The sequence below is a fragment of the Dunckerocampus dactyliophorus genome, chromosome 5, assembly GCF_027744805.1.
Source record: "Dunckerocampus dactyliophorus isolate RoL2022-P2 chromosome 5, RoL_Ddac_1.1, whole genome shotgun sequence".
NCBI classification, from domain to species: Eukaryota; Metazoa; Chordata; class Actinopteri; order Syngnathiformes; family Syngnathidae; genus Dunckerocampus; species Dunckerocampus dactyliophorus.
In genome coordinates this window covers 25,847,751-25,870,524 of record NC_072823.1, presented here as the reverse complement: position 1 = coordinate 25,870,524, position 22,774 = coordinate 25,847,751, and the positions used below count along the sequence as shown (strand labels likewise).

At 41.0% G+C, this 22,774-nt stretch overlaps 1 protein-coding gene and 1 long non-coding RNA gene across 2 annotated transcripts; one reads left to right on the top strand and one right to left on the bottom strand.

The window, feature by feature from the left end:
* Positions 1-2,003: 2,003 nt before the first annotated feature.
* On the top strand, positions 2,004-22,232 carry ptpn9a (protein tyrosine phosphatase non-receptor type 9a). The gene is made up of 13 exons (XM_054775159.1): positions 2,004-2,422; positions 11,335-11,478; positions 11,555-11,644; positions 12,998-13,122; positions 13,186-13,291; positions 13,851-13,961; positions 14,033-14,349; positions 14,432-14,519; positions 14,642-14,711; positions 17,667-17,745; positions 17,855-18,005; positions 18,126-18,333; positions 19,729-22,232. Exons 1-13 carry the CDS (start codon positions 2,390-2,392, stop codon positions 19,917-19,919), a joined length of 1,713 nt encoding a protein of 570 aa, XP_054631134.1. The 5' UTR covers positions 2,004-2,389; the 3' UTR covers positions 19,920-22,232.
* LOC129180882 (uncharacterized) lies at positions 3,323-10,246 on the bottom strand. Its single transcript, XR_008570311.1, has 3 exons — positions 9,836-10,246; positions 3,482-3,588; positions 3,323-3,347 (listed from the first exon to the last, which is right to left on the bottom strand). It is a non-coding gene; the product is annotated as an uncharacterized LOC129180882 (long non-coding RNA).
* Positions 22,233-22,774: the final 542 nt, after the last annotated feature.

Below are 22,774 nucleotides of genomic sequence, written 5' to 3'. Positions count from 1 at the left end.
ACCTTTTAACTGTAACAATTCTCGTTGCAGAGGACCAAGCATTTTAATTTGTAGCTCAAGGGTGTTTTTATTTAGAATAAATTAGGGCATTCACATAAATATTATATATATATAAAAATCTTTATTTGATCAAATAACTTGTCTTTTTAGTTGATACAAAAAATATATTACATAAAATACTGTATTTCATAATATAAATTTCTAAAACAAGCAATACAATTATATTACTTTTATATACATCTATTTTGACTTATGGTAAATGGTCTCAAAGGCACTTAAAGCGCTTTGACACTGCTAACATTTACCTACTGATGACAGCATCAGGATATATTATTGACTGGCTGGGTGCGGTAAAGTTAAAAAAAAATAATTACAAAAAATATTTTTAATTACATAACACCGCCGCAGTGGCCAAGTGGTTAGCATGTTGGCCACACAGTCCGGTTTCCTCCCACATTCCAAAAACATGCATGTCAGGTTAATTAGCGACTCTAAATTGTCCATAGGTATGATGTGAGCATAAATGATTGTTTGTCTATATGTGCCCGGTGACTGGACTGGCTGGTGACAAGTCCAGGGTGTACCCCGCCTCTCGCCCGAAGTCAGCTGGGATAGGCTCCAGCATACACCCGCGACTCTAATGACGAGAAGCGGCATAGAAAAAGGATGGATGCATAATAAATACCAAAATAGCCCAACAACAAATTGTAATCACTATCAATTATATAAAATGTTATTATATATAGAATTGCACATATTGTTGTTTTTAATAACCTTTTCATAGATTAATATATAATTATCTGACTAAAACTATTTCTGCTTGCTTGCCTTTTGACCTCTGCCCCCTGCCCCCTCCCCAAAAGACTAGCTGATGATGATGATGACGTCAGCAGCCTTGACAGGAAGTCCATTGTTGCCCACTCCCTTTTCGACTGACTTTCTCACGCCTGATTATTTACACTTGGACTACTGTGGGCTCTTGTTTTGGTGGGAAAAAAGTATAGCTATATAAAGCACATGTGTGTATTTATATGTGACTGGTCATATATTTTATACTGTCTCAGTTGGCAGTTACATCTAAAGCGTGTGTTTCCTTTCAAAACAAGGAATTACAACTTAAAAACGCCCCACTTGACCCAACCTCCCAGTACCTTTGCTTTGTGATTTTTGGTTTTAAGACACAGTGGTTTTTCATATCTATCAATCAAGGGAGTCAGTCACATATTTTCCTGTAATGTGCTCTATTATTATTAATAGTAGTAGTTATTTCCTCCTAGATGATGTCATGCATTAGTAATGCAAAGTGCTGCTCACATCATGCATAACAGTCACAATATGAAGACCCAGCTCTTAATCAATGAGTCAATCAGATGTTGGGTGACGCCCTTTAATCTTTTTTTTTTTTTTTTTTTTTACTTTAGCAAGACATTTTTGATAATTGTATGCATACAAACACGCTTCAAAATCTTGTAAAAAGTCTTCTCAGAGGCGTAAGCTACAAAAAGTTGGGTGGAAAGCGCCATCTTTCCCCTTAATTTAATCATTTTTTTGGGTAGGGGGTCCCAATACTTTTGTTCTTGTCCTATAATACAGACACTGCACGAGCACACGCTCAGAGAGAGCGTGACAAGCAGGAGGAGGGAGATACAAAAGAGGCAACACGCTAGAAAAGTGAGAAAATGAGTGACCATGGTAAAATTTCAACGTATTTCAATTGCATTTGATTATACAAACGGCTGCACGGTGGAACAGCGGTTAGCACGTTAGCCTCATGGTTTGTAGGTCCAGGTTCAAATCTCTGAGTGGAGTTTGCTCCGGCTTTTTCCCCACAGCTCAAAAACATGCACGTAGGCTCTAAATTGTCGATATAGGTGCGCTGTGATTGACAGGCCACCAGTCCAGGGTGCCCCCTCCGGCTCCAGTCCAGCTGGTATTGAAAATGGGAAATCACTGCTTTAGGCGAGGAGAGAGGCTTTGGGTTGCAGTGCCATCATACGCCACCAGGGGTCAGAGTATGACGAAGGAAGTGGCCTCGTTGCAGCATATAGGAGACGTTCACGTCCCAACTTGCAATTCATGGCTGGGAGAAGAAGTCAACAGTGAACCGAGGCTGGGCTGGGCGGCGGGGACAGTTCCGAAGGAGGCTCTCACACAGGCCGAACGACGCCGAACCTTTCGTTTTCCCCCCCCTTTTTCGGTGTTTTCGTGTGCTGGATGAAATCTGACAGTAGAGCCAGCTTGTCTTGACGTTTTTGGTTTGTTTTTGTGACGGCACATTCAAGCTAATTAGTCTCGAAGAAAACAACTACAGAAACGAATACTTGAACGACCCACAAGCCTGCTTCGTCTTCCGGTGTCTAGGGTTGGCAAAGGTGATTGGATCGGAGCCATGGCAGCTACTTTATCCGCCGAGGAAGAACAGGTAGGCCTTTATGAGTGTGTGTGCTGGGGGGGGGTGTCTGGGTTGTGCTTGACGGTCCAGTTGGAGGCCCCTTCCCCTCGATTTAACACCAAGGAATGTGACCGTGTTGCAGTGGTCGACTGCGGACTTACTGTTGCCGAAAGGCGAGCGGAACTGGAGTTATCGATTTGTGGCGCATTATTGCTCCGATTGCATCACCGCCAGTTCCTGTGTCATTGTGCAATCATGAACACCCCACCTCCCCACCCGCTGGTCAGCATCCACGTGTGAAACACCCCACACAGTGTGTGTGGGTATGGGTGGTGGACATCTGTGGAAAATGTGCAAAAACAATCTTCTTATAAAAGGAGAAAGGAGAGATATATTTTCCCATTTTATGACTTGTCCTGAAACGCACCACTCGTGTATCGTACTAAACCAGCCTTTTAAAAGAACAAGAAAACACGGACTAGTTTGATTCCTATATTTGTTTATGCTCATGTTAAAGGTTGTCTGACCTAAACAAAGTATTGCAAATAATGTGTATTTTCATGAAAAAGTACACGCAGTAGCACAAAAATGAAGTACGCTCTATGCAAAATGTGAAAGAGGCAACACGTATACATACATCCATTTTCGATACCACTTTTCTTCATTAAAGGTGAGTTAGAGCCTATCCCATCCTACTTTGGGGGAGAGGCGATGTACACCCTGGACTGGTCACCAGTCACACATTCCCACTCACATTCAAAATGATGGACTATTTCCAGTCAACAATAAGCCATACAAGAGATGTTTCAGTGGAGATTTTAACCCGGCGCTCCAGACTAAGGCTGATGTGCTAACAGCTAGGCCACCGTGTGACCCCATCACCTACACATTTTAATGAATACCTGCATTAGAGTTGTCCAATGCCACTTTGCTCTTCGAATTTCGTGGCTTCACTCTATCAGCAAAAAAAAAAGAAAAAAAAAAGTATTAATTAATCATGCGGTTTTGTGGTTGAACATGGCCTATTAGTAGTCAAAACATGCATTTTTAAGCAAATGTTGCTTATTTTTTGGCTAAATTAAGCCGTACCCCACGCCAAGCTGAAACTCAACACTGAACTCTGATGTGACTTCCTGTCCAGCCTTCAGCTCCAGCTCCAGCTTCCCGAGGGAACACTTTTTCATGTCCAGAGGTGTCTAATAATGTTAAAAAAACATATTTAGAAGGTAGCAAATAGGTTTTCTATGCTGTAACTCGGAAAATATTACATTTATTAATAAGGAATCCTACTTTCCGGGAATTCACTTATGATGATTGGGTCTGGAACCAATTAACTGCGGTAAACGAGGGATTACTGTATTACAAAGATCATTCTCATTTCTGAATGTACAGTATATGTATTATTGTACTTGTAGTTTGCAGTGGCGTCATCTACTGAGAGCTGTTTCCAAGATTTTGTTGAATTAGTTAGGGTAAAAAAAATGATGTGATCTGACATGTTGACTGATCTGAATCACTCATATGAAATGGAGCAAACACTCCATGAAATGCAGTACTTAAGAGGAATTAAAGTTAGTTGTATTGTAGAAGAACGGTGTCTGAATTTGAATTGTATCCAGTGGTTGTGTGAACGATAAACCGATGCGACCGGATATCCAGTTGGAGGAGTGAACGATTCGGCTATTTGGTAGAAGCCTCCTGTATCGATAACAATCAGCCATGAGTCTTTAGGTTAATCGATTGTGGAGACATGCCCCGGGTATCGTGAAAGAAGCAATCGGTGTCTAATGAACAACGTGAGAGCCTGGGCTGCCGACGAGAGGATTGCAGCGCATGTTCCATGACTTGCCATGAGAATGCAAGCACTCCGAGCTAGCTAGCGTGCCGAGTTGGCTACTAGCCGGAGGTTGAATGCCGAAGTTTGTAACCTCTTTGGACTAATTTCAAAAAGGGCGCAAAACCAACACAGGCGAATATGGTAACTTTTCCGCTTCGTAACTTGATTACTTGGAAATGTTGCGCCTGGAGTGTTAAAACCCAATGCTCAGTCTGAAATGTTGTACAACCACCATTGTTATGACATTTTGAGGATGGGATTGTTTACTTTTCCAAACTAACGCAGCATTTTCATTGCACCCATGTGACAAATACTTGTATATACACTTCTATTTTTTCTAAAATTATCAAGATGCTATTTAATAACAGGTTGGACAAATGTATTAATAAGAATGAATTACTAGCAGGTAGTCTATATGGATACAGGGCTAACATTTCAACTTCTATGGCACTGATTGAAATCACGGAGGAAATTACTCATGCTATAGACCACAGAACGTGTGCATTTGCAATATTCATGGTTCTTACAAAAGCCTTTGATACAATTGATCACAATATTTTAACAAAATTAGAAAAGTACGGAATCAGAGGATTAGTTTTGAATTGGGTTAAAAGCTACCTAGCAAACAGGAAGCAGTTTGTAAAGCTAGGAGAATATACATCTGCAAGTTTAAATATCACGTGTGGAGTACCCCAGGGGTCAATATTGGGACCAAAACTGTTCAATTTGTAAAGTGACAAAGGACTTAAAGTTGGTATTGTTTGCGGATGATACCACTGCCTTTTTTTCTGGGGAAAGCACACAAGAACTAATCAAAAAGGTCAAGGATGAAATGGTCATATTGAAGTCATGGTTTGATTAAAAACAGATTATCCTTGAACTTAAGTAAAACTAAAATAATGCTATTAGGAAATAGCAGAAAGGATACGTACGATCACATACAAATAGACAGAATACATTTCTGGGGATGATAGTAGACAAAAAAATGATTTGGAAATCTCATATCAAAAATATACAACAAAAGGTGGCGAGAGATCTCTATATTGAATAAAGCAAAATTTGTTCTTGATCAAAAATCACTCCACACTATTTACTGTTCTTTGGTATTAGCATATCTAACGTATTGTGTGGAGATATCGGGCAATAATTATAAAAGTAATCTTCACTCACTCAGTGCAAAAGAGATCGGTGAGGATCATTCATAATGCCGTGTATAGAGAACATACAAACCCTTTATTTTTAAAATGACAGATATTAAAATTTGCTGATTTAGTACACTTTCCAAGAGCTAAAATAATGCATAAAGTTATCAATAACTTGTTACCCAAAAACGTCATACAGTATTTCTCTATTAGAGAGGAGCAATATGAGCTTAGAGAAAAATTAAACTTAAAACACTTATATGCGAGAACAACGCTGAAAACGGATTGAGCAAGGAACTCACACAATGCACCGAGACAAGCAAATTCTAAAAGCAACACAAGCAGTTGATGTTTGCTAAAATATAAGGCAGAAGAGTCTTGAACTTGCTTTATTATGCTCGTCTTCATGTAATTTATTATTATATTGATTATTATATTTATGTTCTGTCAGTCTGGTTTTTATTATTTATTCATTATTACACTGATTATTATATGGAAATATTACATGGAATGCAGGAAGTGAATAACAAGTATTGTACAAGATGTGGAACGGATGGGGGGTAGGATTAAATAAGCTTTGCTTCTTCCGACTCCTTTTGGACATGTGGAACTGTGAAATGATTCATGAGATGTATTCCATTCTAACCTGCATGCATGTTCAAATCAAATCAAACCAAACCAAACAGTACCTATCTGTGCTTGGAAGAGATGTGTCATTATTGAAGAGGCTTGGTGCTATTATTAATTGGACTGAATGGATGGATGTCTATTGTCATTGCACACAGTATACAACCAAACTTAAGTTTGGTGGCTCCACTTCCATTTAACATTAAGACATGTTAAAACTTAAATGTTCCAAATAGATATAAAATGCAGACTGTAAAATATTGATCCCGTTAAAACAAAAAGATTTTCATTCAGCAAGTATTTTTTTGGTCTGTGTCTAAACAATATATACATTTGACATGTTATTTTGTTGACTTTATTTTTGCCAGTGCCTTGTAGCATGCTTGGGGATATGATGTGCTCTTTTACACATTAGAAAATACTGTAAGAATGCCACTTAATCTTATCATAACCTGTGTATCTAGATTCAAATTGAATCGTCTATCACAAAGACATTTGCATCCCTAGTTGTGTGCAGGTTTCGAACACTTTTTGGAATAGATAACGTCTAATTCCATTTTCCTATGAGGAAAATGTGATTTATTATTTTTTTTGTGGTACTAAGAGCATTAGTAGGGCTACTTAAAGGGGTGGAACGAGACACAGTGCAGAGTGTTAACTGGTGAACGGAGAATGTCTTCCATTGTTGTCTTTTTTGGTTATTTTGTAGCCTTCCTCGTCTTTGCTGTTCTTACGGTTTCTCGCCATGCTGTGATGTCACACTGTTTATGTACCACGCGCACCCTTCCAAACTCATACCATGGATACATGAACCGAACCAGAGAAAGATGACACCAAAGATAACGTGGGCATCGTCTGGCTTATCTGGCTACTTCATTTCCTGCATGAGCCACGGCCCTCACCAGGGCGTCGGGCGCCCTTTATTACATCTACAGCCTCTAGGGTCTCTAGGGAACACACACACACACAAACACACATATGCATGTATGCATGTAACGGAACTTCATTCAGGCAGCTGTTAAAAGCATTTCCACAAGACTCTTGGGGGGTTGGGGAGTTTCAGAGTGCATGTGCATGTGATAGATTGTGTGTGTGTGTGTGTGTTGCATTTACTTCCAGGAAATGGAGAAAGTGGGAAGCGTCAGAGAGCGACGCTATTGACTTCCTGTTTTTGGCATCGAACGCCGCATCCAAATGGAAGCTAGCAGCAGCCACTATTTGGCAAACGATTCCACAAACAAAAACACTCATTTGCTTGTCAATGGTGATCCACATTTTGGGTTGGAGGTTTGGGAAGGAGGGGGCGGCGCCTGGATTTTGGTGGAGTTGGGGCTCAAATGTGAAAATGGTTTTAGGAGGATGCTATTTCCGATCATGTTTTTAGTGTTGCTAAATCATAGATATTTGCCACCTAGTGGTACAAGTCACTTTGAATATGCAGTCATCATGCAGTTAATTAATGATTGCTGTTTCCTGGTTGACTACTAAGTATTTTCAAGAATAAAAATGACTAAATGCACTAAAACAGTGTTTTTCAACCACTGTGCCGTGGCCCACTCGTGTGCCGTGAGGGATTGTCTGATGTGCCGTGGGAAAGTATCCAATTTCACCTAATTATTATTCGCAAACATTGTACCGTTGTCGAGTGTCTGTGCAGTCTAGTAGTGAACGGCAGAGTAACCATGTAATACACTTCCATATCAGCAGGTGGCAGCAGGTAGCCAACTGCTTTGTACAGACAAAAGAATCAATGCATGGATGCCTCACATGCCGGTGACTGTGGCATTGTGGCTAGCCAAACAGTGATGGAGAAGTTTTTGAAAAGGAAAGATGCTAACTCTGAACTGCACCCTGGAAAAAATTCGGACCCACATAAAGGCCCAAGTATGAGTGGAGGTCAAAAGAAAGCAAAGACGGATGGCTGAAGCAGAATTGCGTGTCTTTCATTTGGATTTACTTTCACTGGGGATGCAAATAAACGACTACGTTGTGCTTGGTGTGTGGTGAAAAGCTATCCAACAATTCTCTGGTCCCAAGTGAGCTTAAACACCATTTCCAAAAGAGACTGAGAGTTGTTGAGGAAGAGCGTCGTGTGTCTTTTTTCGATTCCTGCCAGGATATTAGCTCTGTGTTCATCCAAACAGGCCCAGGTTTCACACTGACTGAGTAGAACTGTGAATGATTCTAAAATACTTTTTATTTTTGTTTATTTGATTCCTACACTGACACTGTGATGAGAACAACTTTTATATTGTCAATGTAGGCTACAGAGTTCATTTGTTAGCATTTTCTGCTGGTGGTGTACCTCGTGGGTTTTTTTTTTGTCAATTAAAAAAAATGTGCCTTGACTCAAAAAAGGTTGAAAAACACTGCGCTAAAATACAAATACAGTATAAGCCATTAAGACCGCAACTTGTGAATGTAGTATTCTACATTGGTCTCTAGGTGTCAGTAACTGTTCAGTGAGACCACCAAGCACCAGACTTGAACAACGGGCTTTTATTGCAGGTTTAAATGATCTCAGGCACAATACTAACAATAACATCATAATAATCTTAATAATAACCCGGGTTACTGTTGCGGCCATGGCCCACAACAAGCTGAAACTTGTCTCTGAACCCCAGATGTCATTTCCTGTGTGTCATTGATTCTGCTCCCCTACAAGGTAAACTGTCTTAAATGGCTTATTATATCGTCATTACATCGACTATATTGGGTAATACAAGTGTGAAGGTGACTATACGGGTGTTATTTCATGTCTACATGGCTCTAATAATGTTTAAAAAAAAAGATTGTAATCAGGTTTTCTATGTCATAACCACAAAAATTAAAGAAAATAAAGAAGCACTCCTACTTCGTGGAAATTCACTTATCGCAGTCGAGTCTGTAACCAGTTAACCGCCATAAACAAGGGATTACTGTACCAATATACAGTAGGCCCTCACCACATTGTGGTTCAAATTTTGCAGCTTCACTCGATCACGGTTTTTCAGAAATGAAATTGCAAATTGTACGTATTTTTTTGCCTAAATAAAACAAATTCAAACATAAAAATGGCTAAAGGAACCAAAATACAAATATAAGGTGTTCAGACAGACACAGACGTGATAATACTGTATATGGCATTCTACACTGGTCACTAGGTGGCAGTAATTTTACTATAATGTTACGTGAGGCACGAAAGCACCAGACTTGATCCCGGAGCAGCAACAGCCACAATAATTCCTAATAAAAACACAGGCTACTGTTGCAGCCGTAACACAGAAATAACAGAAATGTTTTTTTGCCCCCCCCCCCCCATTTGAAATGCTATTGAGAAACTGATAATATTTGTTTATTTATCTGTACTGTACAGACTGAACTGGAAACTGCAACAAAGTGGAGAGCTGTGAAGCATACAAGCGTATGTAAGAGTGAAATTGCATGCTGAGTATGACAAATTCATACATGTTAGCAGGTCTGGACTAATATTGAAAGTCGCCCCCATTTGAGAAGCACTGCTGTAAGTGTCCTAAACGCCGGGGGGAACTTGCGGGAATTGCCGCTATTCGGAGCAAGTCAGGGAAATATTTATGCATCCTCCAGGAAACAAATAAGCGGCGACTCCACACAAAATTTCCAACGACCAGAAAAACCAAACAAGAGTGTCTCCTCCAGGAAGTCAGGGTCAATGAGTGTGTGTGTGTTTGGTTGTTGGGGGGCGGCAAAGAGAGAGTAGAACTAAAGACATGTACCTGACAGGAAGTTGTCTTTGTTGTAAAGATCAATTGGATTTAACTTGACTTTGATGTATTCGTGACCCCAAATGACCAAGGCTTCCTTCTGTCAATGTCTTACCTCAGTGCTTCTTCATGTCAACAGATCAGAGTCCTGCTCCATACAGACTGTGACTTCTATCAAGTCAATAGCAGTGGCGGCTACGTAGCTGGCTAGCTTGCAGATGAAGTCTACATTTTTACTGTGCTCCTTCTAGTCAATAAACAGATGGACCTTAAATAGTCACAGAAGAACAAAACCCAAGTCCTTTGTCCGCAAAAAGCTGCTTTATAACGACAGAGTCCTGTCGAGCTGACTGCAATTGTAGCGAACCAGTCGGCAACTGAGTGGCTAACTGGAGAAGCTAATGGAGGCGTTGACGTCTTCATTCTTCATTCTCCTTGTCAACACACAGATGGAACTCATGGTCACAGAATAACCAAATGAAAGTCCTTCGTTCACAAAAAGCTCCTCCATACCGACAATCCGGTCCTGTGCTGTCCTGGAATGGGGTCAAGGAAGTAGACACCTACCAAGATAAAAGCGCTAAATGTCCCGCAGTATATACCGTACACCTTCTCATTCACTGTGTTTTCTTTATTTTCATGTTCTGTTTACATTGGACATTCTCAAAACTATGAATGAACACGTGGACTTAACAAAAAAGTATGAAATAACTCTATTATGTCTTATATTTTATGTCTTGTCATTTTTTTTTTGTGATAGAGATGCAAACCCCTGGTGTTTTCTCTTCATGAGGTAGTCACCTGAAATGGTTTTCACTTCACAGTTGTGCCTTGTTGGGGTTACTTAGTGGAATTTCTTGCCTTATTAATGGAGATGGGACCATGGGGTTGTAGTGTGTGTGTGTGTGTGTGTGTGTGTGTGTGTTTGGCCTGTACTGTATATCCTAAAGAAATGTAAGTTGTGCATCACTGCAAACTACAGCCACAATAATAGATTGCAGAATTTTTGATGCAGCTCTTGCATTGGATGTCATTAGGTGTGCCTAATGAAGCGGCCGGTGTACTAGTGTCTGTTAGATGCAAGTGTCAGGTGCACACGTCCCTCACGTCGTGCATATTAAGGCCTGCGAACAGAGCGGAGGTCTTTTAGACCTTGTCGTCTTGAGAGAGAGAGAGAGAGAGAGACAGTGGCATCCTGTCTTCATGCCCCGCCGCCCCTCACTGAGTGTTTTGTGCTCTTAAAGAGAATCCCAGAAGTGGACTTCCTGTCTCCCTCCCCAGTGCTCCTGTCCCGAAAGACTGCTGTCTAAATACTTGACTTGTTTAGTGCAAGGCTTTAAAATTCCATCTGACCTTTTTGTTTTGTCACTTAAAAATGGTGGTCTTGTTACTGCAGATCAACTATTCTTGGACCTTTTTGCTGTATTTTACTAAATTATTGCATATAAATCCTGTCTAGTGATGTTTTTGGAGATGTGTGTTTCTGTTGATAGCATGTTCAGGAGCCAGGTGCCATGAATTCTGCCTAGCAGCAAGTGTGAAAGGGTTCTGTGCGGATAAATGCCGGATCTTCTGCATGAAAGAGGCTCATGATTTGTGACGCATCTCTTCCAGGCCACCAGACAGTTCCTGGAGGAAATCAACAAGTGGACCAGTCAGCATGGAGTGTCGCCGCTGTCCAGGGAGTTGGCCGTCAAGTTCCTGATGGCGCGCAAGTTTGACGTCCTCCGAGCCATCGAGCTGTTCCACAGCTACAGGGTAGGAAGGTTAACTTGACAATATTTGGCAATATTAGTCGTTGTCCCAAACTGACTCCGCCTGTTGGTCCCTCAAGGAAACGCGTCTCAAAGAAGGAATTGTCAGACTTCAGCCGGAGGAAGAACCTCTGCGTTCCGAGCTGCTCAGTGGAAAGTTCACAGTGCTGGTAAGGTTCCCCCGGTGCCAACTTTTACTTTTCTTGGCTTATCTTGTAACTCATGTCGGGTAGGAGGCGTCCATCTCTGGTCGCAGTCCAATGACTCTTCCCCATATCAGTCACTTTAGAAGTTGTTGTAGATAAGCTCGCCCCTTGTATAATCATAGGAAATCATAGAGCCCTACGTATGTCAGCTGCCGACATTTGGTCATTTACGCAAACAGCGCTCTTATTTTGAATGGCGGAAGTGTGTTGTGTGTATTGAGAATGCCTGAAGACCGTTAAGATGAGCTGGGTGCAAGAAACTTGCCTTTTTTCCCACTCCGAACTTGCATGATGTCAGCGGGCATCGAAAAACATTAAAGCCGCACACAGCCGCACTAGCATGCTCTGCTCTAACCCAGCTAGCTTCCATTCACACTCCGTAAGAGAGGAGTTTTGACGTTTTTATGCTAAATTTTGCCTGCGTTTTAGGCCACCCTTTCGATATGCATGTTTAGTCGAACATGTTTAATCCCACGATTCCGTCAACATGGAAAAATCATAAGTGTACATGTAAAAAGTGGATAAAATACACCGTCGTACTTCCTGGAAACACTGTCAGAAACACACCTCATTAGCATTAAAGCTACAGACACAAAGCTGTGTGTTCCCAGTAGTGCTTCCTAAAATCACTTTTAAACAGTCTAAACTACAGCATTAAGGCTACATTTTGGACAACACACTTCCAATACAATGGGACCTTGGTGAAAAATAGCATGTTTTTTGTCATTCTACCTCCACTGGGCAAAATCTGTGCTAATCATTTTTCGAAGGTCATGTTAGTCCCCTGTAAAAATATATTTAGCCTTTTGTTAGCCAAATTCCCTGCTATAAAAGATGCCCCCCTTCCCTTTTCCCGTCGTCCTTCCCTGCTGACGAGCGCCACTGACGGTGCACACTTTATTCATATCCTGTCTGGTGTATTTTTAGCTGGATTCCCTTCAAGGAGGTAGCATGGCTGATGTTATACTTTGTCTGTCTCTCTCTCTCTCTCTCTGGCTCCTGGAGCCTTTTAAAAGATGGAGTCATTGACTGCCAAGAGTCTTGACTCCTCCTGCTGCCATGCCATGTTGGTGCTGTGAACTCAAGCGCCCCCATGTGGTGATGGTGCATCCTTACAACCCAGCACAATATACTGGAAGCCCTGACAAAGCAGTTTTTGTAAAAATGAAAACATTTTTTTTAAGCGTCTTATTTTGACCTCTCGATTACTTTAGAAGCAAGCCTAAAATTGCAAACTGACCAACAATGGTGGGCCACAGTGCTGCAATGATCAGGCTTATCAATGTGTTAATACAGGTTTTTTTTCCCCCCCTTAAGAGTGCAAGGGATCCTTCGGGAGCCTCCATTGCCTTGTACACTGCCAAACTTCATCACCCAAACAAGACAGGCAACCACGTCGTTCTGCAGGCACTCTTCTACCTCCTGGATCGCGCTGTGGAGAGGTAAGCAGCCCGATGTACGCTGTTAGTTTGATCGCAGGATTCGTCTGATTATTTCATCTGCAGCTTTGAGACCCAGAGAAATGGCTTGGTGTTCATCTACGACATGGCTGGATCCAACTACACAAACTTTGAGCTGGACCTGAGCAAGAAGATCCTCAACTTACTGAAGGTTGGCCTCAGTGGGCCCTTTATAATTCTTTACTATAGTACTTACATTTAGCCGGGGGTGTTTATTTACCTAAATTGCAAAGAGGACAAAAATGCATTATCTATTGCAAGTAGATTTTTAGAATTTTTAATAATGTTTTGAAGTGCAAGATAAACTGGAAAAGAAAAGGTTGCTGTCTTGGACCACATGGTGATTTAAAAACAAGTACATTTCACAACAGAACCAATGTTGTAACAGCTGTTAATATTGCTTTAATGCTGCTGATTAGCGCTGAGTAGCAACATTTAAAAGCACATGCAGAGGTAAAGAAAGCTGCTGGACGCTGACCACTCACTTCAAATGTGGCTACTGCCATCTTGTGGAGATGAGACAAAAAACCTAAATCGGGGGTTGCCTCCAGTCACAGCAGTTAATGCCAGTGTTTTTTGAAGCAGCGCTAATGAGAGACCCCGGCTATTTTTTGTTTCCGTAGACCAAGCACCCTGCTACTATAAGAGATTCCGCAGTTATTTGAACTTTGTGTCAAAAACAAACAGCCTTTGCTGTCTCTCACCACCAGGGGGCGTTCCCTGCCAGGTTGAAGAAGGTGTTGATCGTTGGCGCGCCGGTTTGGTTTCGGGTGCCCTATAACCTGCTCAGTCTGCTGCTGAAGGAGAAACTTCGGGAGCGAGTAAGCAACGGGAAAGCCTCCCTTACTACTCCTCGCAGATCCTTTGACATTTTCATCTCTCCTTACTCCAGGTCCAGATGGTAAAGATGGCTGAGCTGCGCCAGCACCTCCCCAGAGACTGCCTACCTCAGCACCTGGGCGGCCTACTTCCCCTGGACGCCTACAGCTGGAACCAGCAGTTGCTGGCAAGCCAGAACGGCCACGTGGACCCCGTAGATGAGCTGGTGGGGATTCCCCTGGAGGACACTTCCATTCACGTCCCGGGATCCGAATCCATGCGCCCGCAGGAGCTGCTGACACACCTGGGCAAGCTTCAGCGCTCCGGAATCCATCAGGAGTACGAGGAGCTCCGAAAAGAAGCGCCGCCCGGAACCTTCCACTGTGCACAGTGAGGAATAGATCTTCACAGACATTTTTGATGCGTTATATTTTTAATTGAACCTGTCTCTAATAATGATTTCTGCTTACAGAGCAGTATACAATCTGGAGAGGAATCGCTACGGAGACGTACTGTGCCTTGATCAAACAAGAGTCCATCTGAAACCCAGACGGAACGAGGTTGGTGCTTTTCAAAACATGCATAATGCATTTTTGTTTACGTTCACTTTTAAATAAACAATATGGGGGAGCTGGACCAATGAGCTCTTCAGTCTCATTAATGTGACAAATATCTCCAACAGAGATCTGACTACATCAATGCAAGCTTCATGGATGGCTACAAACAGAAGAACGCATACATCGGTACTCAAGGTATGGTGGCTTTAAAGAAAACTGCACTTTTTGGGAATTTTGCCCATCATCCACAGTCATTATGTCAGACATGAATACACGTCTTTCCCTTTTCCACCTATAGAGCCCTCTTTAATTAAAAAAAAAACGGCAACAATGTTCCATTTACATACAGTGCCCTGGATATTAACCAAGCTACAGCAGCATTGTTATTGTAGGAACGGACACCCAAAAAGTGCTTCTCTGGCGTAGTGACACAGCGCCTCACTCGCGTCTCAGGACACTACCGAGAGCTAACGTAAGCTACTGGAGCTGCTGCATCGCCTGTGATTTTGGAAAAGCTAATGCTCGGTTATAGTTCATGCCTTGCACATGTTGTGGCAATAAGCTGAAAATGTGGTTAACTTTGAGATTCCACACACTACCAATGAACAGACTGAAGCAGTGGATACTGCTCTCAATTTAGACCCGACGACATCGCTAGGAAGTCTCAGCTAGACGCCCGTTTGCTCTCAGCATTTTTTTAGCTGATGACTATGCTGAATTGACTAGCTCAACGGGGAGCACAAATCTTGTGCTGAACTATACAGCCATCCCATCAGTCGGCAACACAGTCAGAGCGGACTGTTTTATTATGTTCTCATTTTGTCAATGAGACGTTTAGCACTAGTGCTACATGCTAACGCAATGAGAATGGCCTAGTGTTTCACTGTAGCTGGATCGGCCTAGCACCCAGCAACATTATTCTCTGCCTGGGGGGAGTTAATGTAAAAAGTAGTCGTCTGTGGCGGCTCTCACAAAGTCTGCCATGATTAGTGGTCGCGAACGCTCTCTCTATGCTGCTGTTATTGATGGAAGTACCGTTCGTTGCTATGTGAAATCAATGCTCCCAGGACGGAAGTTCCAGTAATGCTTAAAATGACCAAAATATTGTAAGTATTACATGTTGCCATGAATGTGCCTGTTACTACATGGTCACAGCATGTATGTAAAATGATAAAACGTTGGAGAGGTTTTACAAGTGTTTTAATAGAGGGCTTTATAGGGGGAATAGGTGTATTACATTGCATTATTAGCTGCCTCGTCCTAGCAGTTATTCAATATTCAGAACGCACAGAAAAGAGTGTGCTCGTGTCTCATAAGGATTGTGGATGATGGGCAAAAATCCCCCAAAAAGTATATTGCTTAATGCGGGTGTCACAAACACGTTGATTGTGATTGACCAGTTGATCTTTGCGACTTTGCCGGTCGATCACAAAAATATTACAAAAATAAATGTATTATGACATCAGTGCCCTCCCCTCCCGGAATGATCTCCGTGAGGGAGTGTGGCAATGTGCCTGTGCACATAACAGTAATTAATGCATATAAAGTTGGCTCAAAATCTGCCTTTGCTACCTCAAAATTAAGGCATAAATGTAACTTCATAGATGTGTACCTCCAAAGAAATGTGTGGCCCAGTGCGGCCCAGGGGACATCCGCAGCCCTTGGTTTGTTTGTCAATGCACCACTGCAGAAACAAAATAAAAGTTAAAAAACAGCAAAAGCCGAGACCAGCTCAAAAAGGTTGTTGACGACTGTTGTGAAGAGTATTATCGTATTATTGTTTCTCCATCTGTCATCACCAAGATAGTGTTGTGTTTAATATTTAGAATGTAGGGCTGGGCGATATATCGATATTTACTTTAAGCACGATATCATAACCAACCATATCGTTGATATAGACTGGATTTGCACTGTATCTCCCTCATCCCTGCATGCAGGAGGAGGGAGGAGGGGCGGAGCAGAAGTCCAGTGACTCCAGTCCAAGCGACAGCATCTGCGGTGGAAGAATTAGTCAGCAAGGAATAAGCGGTAGCTCAGTAATGTGGAGGTACTTCGAATTCAGAGCATTAAAAAGATATTTTTCACCACCTTAAAAGTTGGCACAAACTCCAATACGAAGCTGCGCGGTGTCTGCCGAGCTCCTGTTGCGTTCCTCATGAAAGGTAAAGCAAAGTGGTGTGCTATTATAAAGAGGTGTCCTATCACATTGCTAAGATATGGTCACCGTTGCAGCAGTGGAAAAAACGGCTTTAAAACCCTGCTGAAAATGATGGACTCGCGATGTCCAACGAGCTTCGCAGTCACAATTATTTAGCACAACAAGCTCTACCACAAATGTACAAAGGAAGTTAGACAGACAGTTGCTAAGCCTGATGCAGTTGACAGGTTGGTCTTCCTGGCACAAAATAAGGACATGCTTGTGTCTTCTAAAAATGTTTACCTAAAAAAAATAGTACTGCTCAATTTAAAGTATTTCTGAGTTGCTGACATTTTAAAACTTTCTCTTAAACCGGGCGCTCCTTCATATTTTGTTCTTTTGTTATTAGCTGAGGATTTGAGCATAGCTAAAGGTTTGTTGTAAAAAAGATTATATATTTATTTCAAAAAGAGAATGGCCTACTTTATGTTAGAGGTTATTTTTAGATAAGATTTTTTTTATGTGCATCTTGCATGACGCTTTACAATTTCAGAAAACATCCTCATGCTAAGTATTTATTTTACACATATTTGGCTTTGATTTTGTCTAACCTCACTTTCCTGAAAAAATATTGGGATATGTATCATATATCGATATACAACCTAAATCTTTCGAGATATGAGTTTTGGTTTATATCGCCCAGTCCTACTAGAATGTTTAAATATCTACAATTTCAATTTTGGGTGAATGATTAAGACTTTATGTTACTATCTCATGTGTATAAAGGCTATGCATATATAATTAATGTGGCTCTAGCATTGAACCCTGTGGCCCACCAGTCCTAATATGGTTCTTAATATCTGGCTACAAGAGCTGAAGCAACCAATAGGTTTACGTAATTTGAAACAGTTTAAGACACCCAAAGTAGGAGGTGACTTGCAAAAGCCATCCAATGGGCTTATTTACAGTATATACTGTACAATACATTGATTTCATTATACTTGTCATACTAGGCCCACTGGAAAAGACCTACGGTGACTTCTGGAGAATGGTTTGGGAACAAAATGTGCTTGTTATCGTCATGACTACCAGGTAAACCATTTGTGAAAAGACAATTGACCATCCTTTGTGATGGTACCTAATGGCTCTGAGAACATACTGCTACTGTTGACGTGAAGTACGTCATGTTTGCGTATTGAAGGACAGAGGAGGGCAGTCGGAGGAAGTGCGGACAGTACTGGCCTCTGGAGGAAGGTGGGCAGGAGGTCTACGGCTACATAGCGGTGGTGAATCAAAGGGTGGACAATCAGACCCACTACAACCACACCACCCTTGAACTGCACAACACCGAGGTAAGGCCTTACCGCAAAACTGTATCCTCTCCAATCGCTCCTTAAAAAAAAAAAAATATATATATATATATATATATATATATATATATATAAAATAAAATTTCCTCATCATCCTACCAGACGTGTGAACAGAGGCAAGTCAGTCACTTCCAGTACCTCAGCTGGCCTGACTACGGCGTCCCCACCTCGGCGGTAACGCTGATAGACTTCCTGGCAGCCGTGAAGAGACAGCAGAGGAAGATGATAAAAGCTTTGGGGCCTCAGTGGATGGGCCACCCGCAGGGACCCCCCATGGTAGTCCACTGTAGCGCAGGAATTGGTAGAACAGGTGAGAAGGTCTTGACAGCATAACTGTGGATTCATGTTTACTCTTTTCTTTATCGCTGATTGCTTTCTAGCAGCGGGTTACTACAATGGAACCCGCTTGTGTCAACAACTCGTCTATGTTGACAAACTCCTTAAGTGCCCGCTTAAGTAGATGTCGACGTACATGGTCGGACGCTTTTGTCGACAACTACCTCTCGGGTGTTAGCCACTGGAATAAGGATTTGCACGTGTGAAAGCTTTTTTTGTCTTTATAGTCAAGCAGTGCTGGGCGGTCAGGGCCAGCAAAGCCTTCTCTGCTGGCCTAAACACAATCAGAAGTACGGACTTACATTTACAACATGAATTCTCGCATTTGTTCTATGAATTGTATTAATTTATTCCCAATAGTTTATCTTCATGTTGTAGTGTCTCTTGGCTGCACTGCTTCCGGTATGTGTGTTAGATTTTTTTTTTTGTCCAATCAGATTTCAACTTCTTTGTGTTGCGATGTCAGCGTAATCTGCCCAAGGCCTTCAGAATCAGGAGTGCTGTTTCTTCAACCAATCAGATTTCAGATTCACCTTTTACAATAATTTTGTTTGTGTTAGTCATGTTATTAGAAAAGTATTGATTCTGAACTGCTCCAGATGATGTTGTAGTGTAGAGGTGTGGAATTTGAAGTTGTTTTAGAGACTATGTATTCGAAGATGAAGGACATATTCATCGCTAATTCTGTCATGCCACGCACATTGTTATATTGCATTTTTGTATATTATTAATGGTTTGTATAAATGGGACATGGTAGTGTCGGTAATAAGAGGTGCATTAGGTCAGTGGTCCCCAAACTCCGGGTTGCGGCCCGGTAGGGCCGTGGGTCATTTGGTACCAGGCCGCACAGAAAGAAAAAATAATTTCCATTATTTAATTTCTTTTTATGTTTTATTTTGAAAAGTGGCGGGATTTTCTCTGTTACATCCGTCTCACTTGACGCATGTCCATTGTGCGTGTGCTAACTTTATCTCTCGCAGCACAGATAGACTACTACTGTATTTTTACCATTTTTCTTTCACCTCATATTTGGTGTCAAATGCTGATACTATGTGGGAATGCATAAAGGTAAGTTTTGATGACTTATTGAGTGCTAATGTGCACATTTGTCTCAAGTTAATTCATGCTAGCACACTGCCTTTTACCACACACGTCAAACAGCCATGTAATCTCTGAAAAAACTTGGCTGGAACCTGAACTGGTGGATGGGTCGGCATTCATTTTGTGCTTTTAATTTGATGTTATTCATGTCTTAGTTTTACACAATACATAATAAATAAGATAAATTAGATCGCTATAATGTACGAAACTATATATCACTTGAGTGATATAGCAAGAATACATTTTGTGCCTTTTTTAACATCTCCAGGTACCTTCTGTGCGCTGGACATCAGCCTGTCCCAGCTCCAAGACGTGGGCTCGCTAAACGTCTGCCAGACAGTTCGGCGCATGAGAACACAGAGGGCCTTCAGTATCCAAACCCCGGACCAGTACTACTTCTGCTACAACGCCATTTTGGAGCATGCCCAAAGGCAAGGCCTGCTCCCGGCCAATCAGTGAGCTCTGATCCTGATCAGAACCAATTCTATTGTTCACCCCCAAGACATAGTCGCGTGACCAATTAGTGCGCTCTGGAACACAAATGCTGTGCTTTTACTTCCTGGTGGGCCATTTGTCAAGTGTGACGACAGAGCGAACATGAGTGACGCTCGTCCTCGCTTGACGTGTCCACCGAACAAGTGGATGAGAGGACGTGCCGCTGTAGTGGTGGCAGACAGTATTACGCACTTCACAGCAAAACACACACCTTAGTAGGTATGGGCTTAATGGCCATAAATAGAGCGCACTACTTGGCTGCAACCAGCAGAGGCACTGTTGATTCAACCAGAGCTCAGCTGTGGCATGCCTCCTCCTTATTCAGTCATTGAAACAGGAGTTCAGAACATTTACAGAGAAATCCTATTTAAAATAATGATTGAAAAATAGCAAGTTATTGTTTATTTTATGCATAGTATAACACAATGACAACTTCAGCGTAATGACTACGCAAGCGTGGGTATTTTGAAAAAAATGTTGAGCTTTTGGAAAATGCCAACTTTTCTTTTTTTAAATATTTCAATTAAAAAAATACTTTAACAGCAAAACATGTTCAAAGACAACTTATGGATTTTAATATTGTTTCATGGCATACATCATCAATAAAATGTCTATCTAATCTCCTACTATATTAAGAAACATAGGCGTCAAGGCAAACGCTGTTGCTTTTCAGGCATTTGATTGGCTAAATAATCGCTTACGGTGGTGACATTTAAAAAAAATAAAATAAAATAAAAAATACCCTCCTTTGTGTCGATTTAAATGACCTAAAATGAGTGTCAGAGGGTGAGATACACAATATTCCTTTTGAACAAATGCACAATTCTTATCCTAGTCGGGTCCAAGTCAGTATTTAGCACAAGTTAGGATGTCAAGTCGCTGGTACGAAATGACTTGACTGCTTGCCGCACAATATGCTTCCAAAAGTTGGGGGTGGGACAAACAACACAGCAGGGGTGCCTAGACCCCTTTCTTTTTGCCTGGAAGGAAGCGATACTATGACCAATTTACTCCCATAGTAGATTCATATTAGATTTAGTAGATTCACCCAGAAAGGGTTGGACGCTCACTTAGCAGTAACACACACAAAGGTTTGTTTTGAGTACATTGTGCTGCAGAGACCATTGAAGCTGTGTAAATCATCAGTTCAGACCTAATGAGTGGTGCAATATTTTCTCCTTACACGCACGCACACACACAGGGATATTAGGGCCATGCTGCAAAGGAAAACAAATTACAGTCAAAAGTTATTAGAAGTTGTCTTTAGAATTTTTGTTTTTTGTAACATTGCAACTTTTTCTCGTGAAGTTCATCTTCTCATTCTCATGACGAGAAAACACATTCGTTAAATCGTATGTATTCCTGCCTTGTGAACTTAATCCTAGTACAATTGTTCTTTTAAAAGAATTGTGTTTTTCTTGTAATTATACAACTTTATTTACATATATTTTATATTCCCCCCGTAGTAAAATTACAAATGCATTTTGGAAACTTTGCGTTTTTTCTTGAAATATTATGGCTCTTTTTCCAAGTTAATTTCTGTACTTTTTTTGGTAAAAATCCAACATTATTCCCACAAAATGACAACCTTATTGTTGCTATATTTTTATTTATTGTTGTGGTATACTGTAACTATTCAGTAGTTTCTTTCAGTGTGGCCCTGTATAACTCCTTCAAACACATCTTGGCACTTTTAATAACGACCCCAATATGCTTGTAGATAACAGTGATTGTGGGGGATGAGACCATGGTTCATCGTTCCTAAAGTAAAGCTTCTGCATCATACATGTGTACATAGAAAAGAGTGGACAGGGACTTTAAAGGAGTTGGCTTAAGAATGCACACTTGTGCCTATACCCCTTACCTAACGTCTTTGTCGAGGGTCCCAAATGGTGTCTGCAATCTATTTTCAGTACGTGTGTGTGTGTTCCAGACTGTGGTTGTTATAAAGTTAAATGTATGTACAATATCAGAGTATACTGTGTCATTCATCATCTTGTGCAGGTCAAAACTTGTTTTTTGTGAGTTTTTTTTTTTTCTCTTAACTACAGAATTCATATTGAATTTACTTGTAGTGAAGCCTTCCATGATTTTACTTTGCCGAAATGTGGCCTCTTTTTATTTTTCTATGCTATTCAACCGCTGTTTTCATACGGGATATACAGTTATCTGCATTAATTTTATATATATATTTTTTGTTTATTATAACCTATTACTGCATTATTTGTAAGATTTATTGTACCAAGCTATACTGTAATAAATACAAACGATTGTCAACATCTACTTGTGTTCAAGTTATTTTGTTGTTCCAGTAAGTATCAATAAATCTGTTCCAACAGAGAATTACTGACTGAAATAGAAAAACTATGCATTAATGATTCCGTTTTGTACATGTCACTGACTTTATACGAACATACAAACGCATCACCTGCTGGGCTGCCATAATGCTTGACGTCTATGACGCATTGACAGTCAACACGCAGGAACAGACCAAATCACACAGAGTGGAGTAACACATGTTGACTGAGTTAAGTGTTTTAAAAATGTTGATGTTTAAAAAAAAAAAACAATTTGTGGTCACAAAAAGTCTCAGACCCACATTTAATAAGCAATTACTATGGCTGAGCAGATAAATCCAAATATCGATGACCAGGATAGAGAGATCGGATTGATACGAGTGTAATGAAATTGATATATTTTAGTTTTCTTTTACGATTAGATTCACAAGTTGTATTTTTGTTGTGTTGATCATATTGTTACATTTCAGGGTATTGATTTTGTTATATTGTTTGCAAAGTCAGGGAATAAGTTCTTGGATA

Coding starts and splice junctions, on each gene's coding strand:
- ptpn9a (XM_054775159.1), top strand. CDS start 2,390: ATGGCAGCTACTTTATCCGCCGAGGAAGAACAG. Junction 14,520..14,641: donor TGAAACCCAGACGGAACGAG/GTTGGTGCTTTT, acceptor TATCTCCAACAG/AGATCTGACTACATCAATGC. Junction 18,006..18,125: donor TTGAACTGCACAACACCGAG/GTAAGGCCTTAC, acceptor TCATCCTACCAG/ACGTGTGAACAGAGGCAAGT.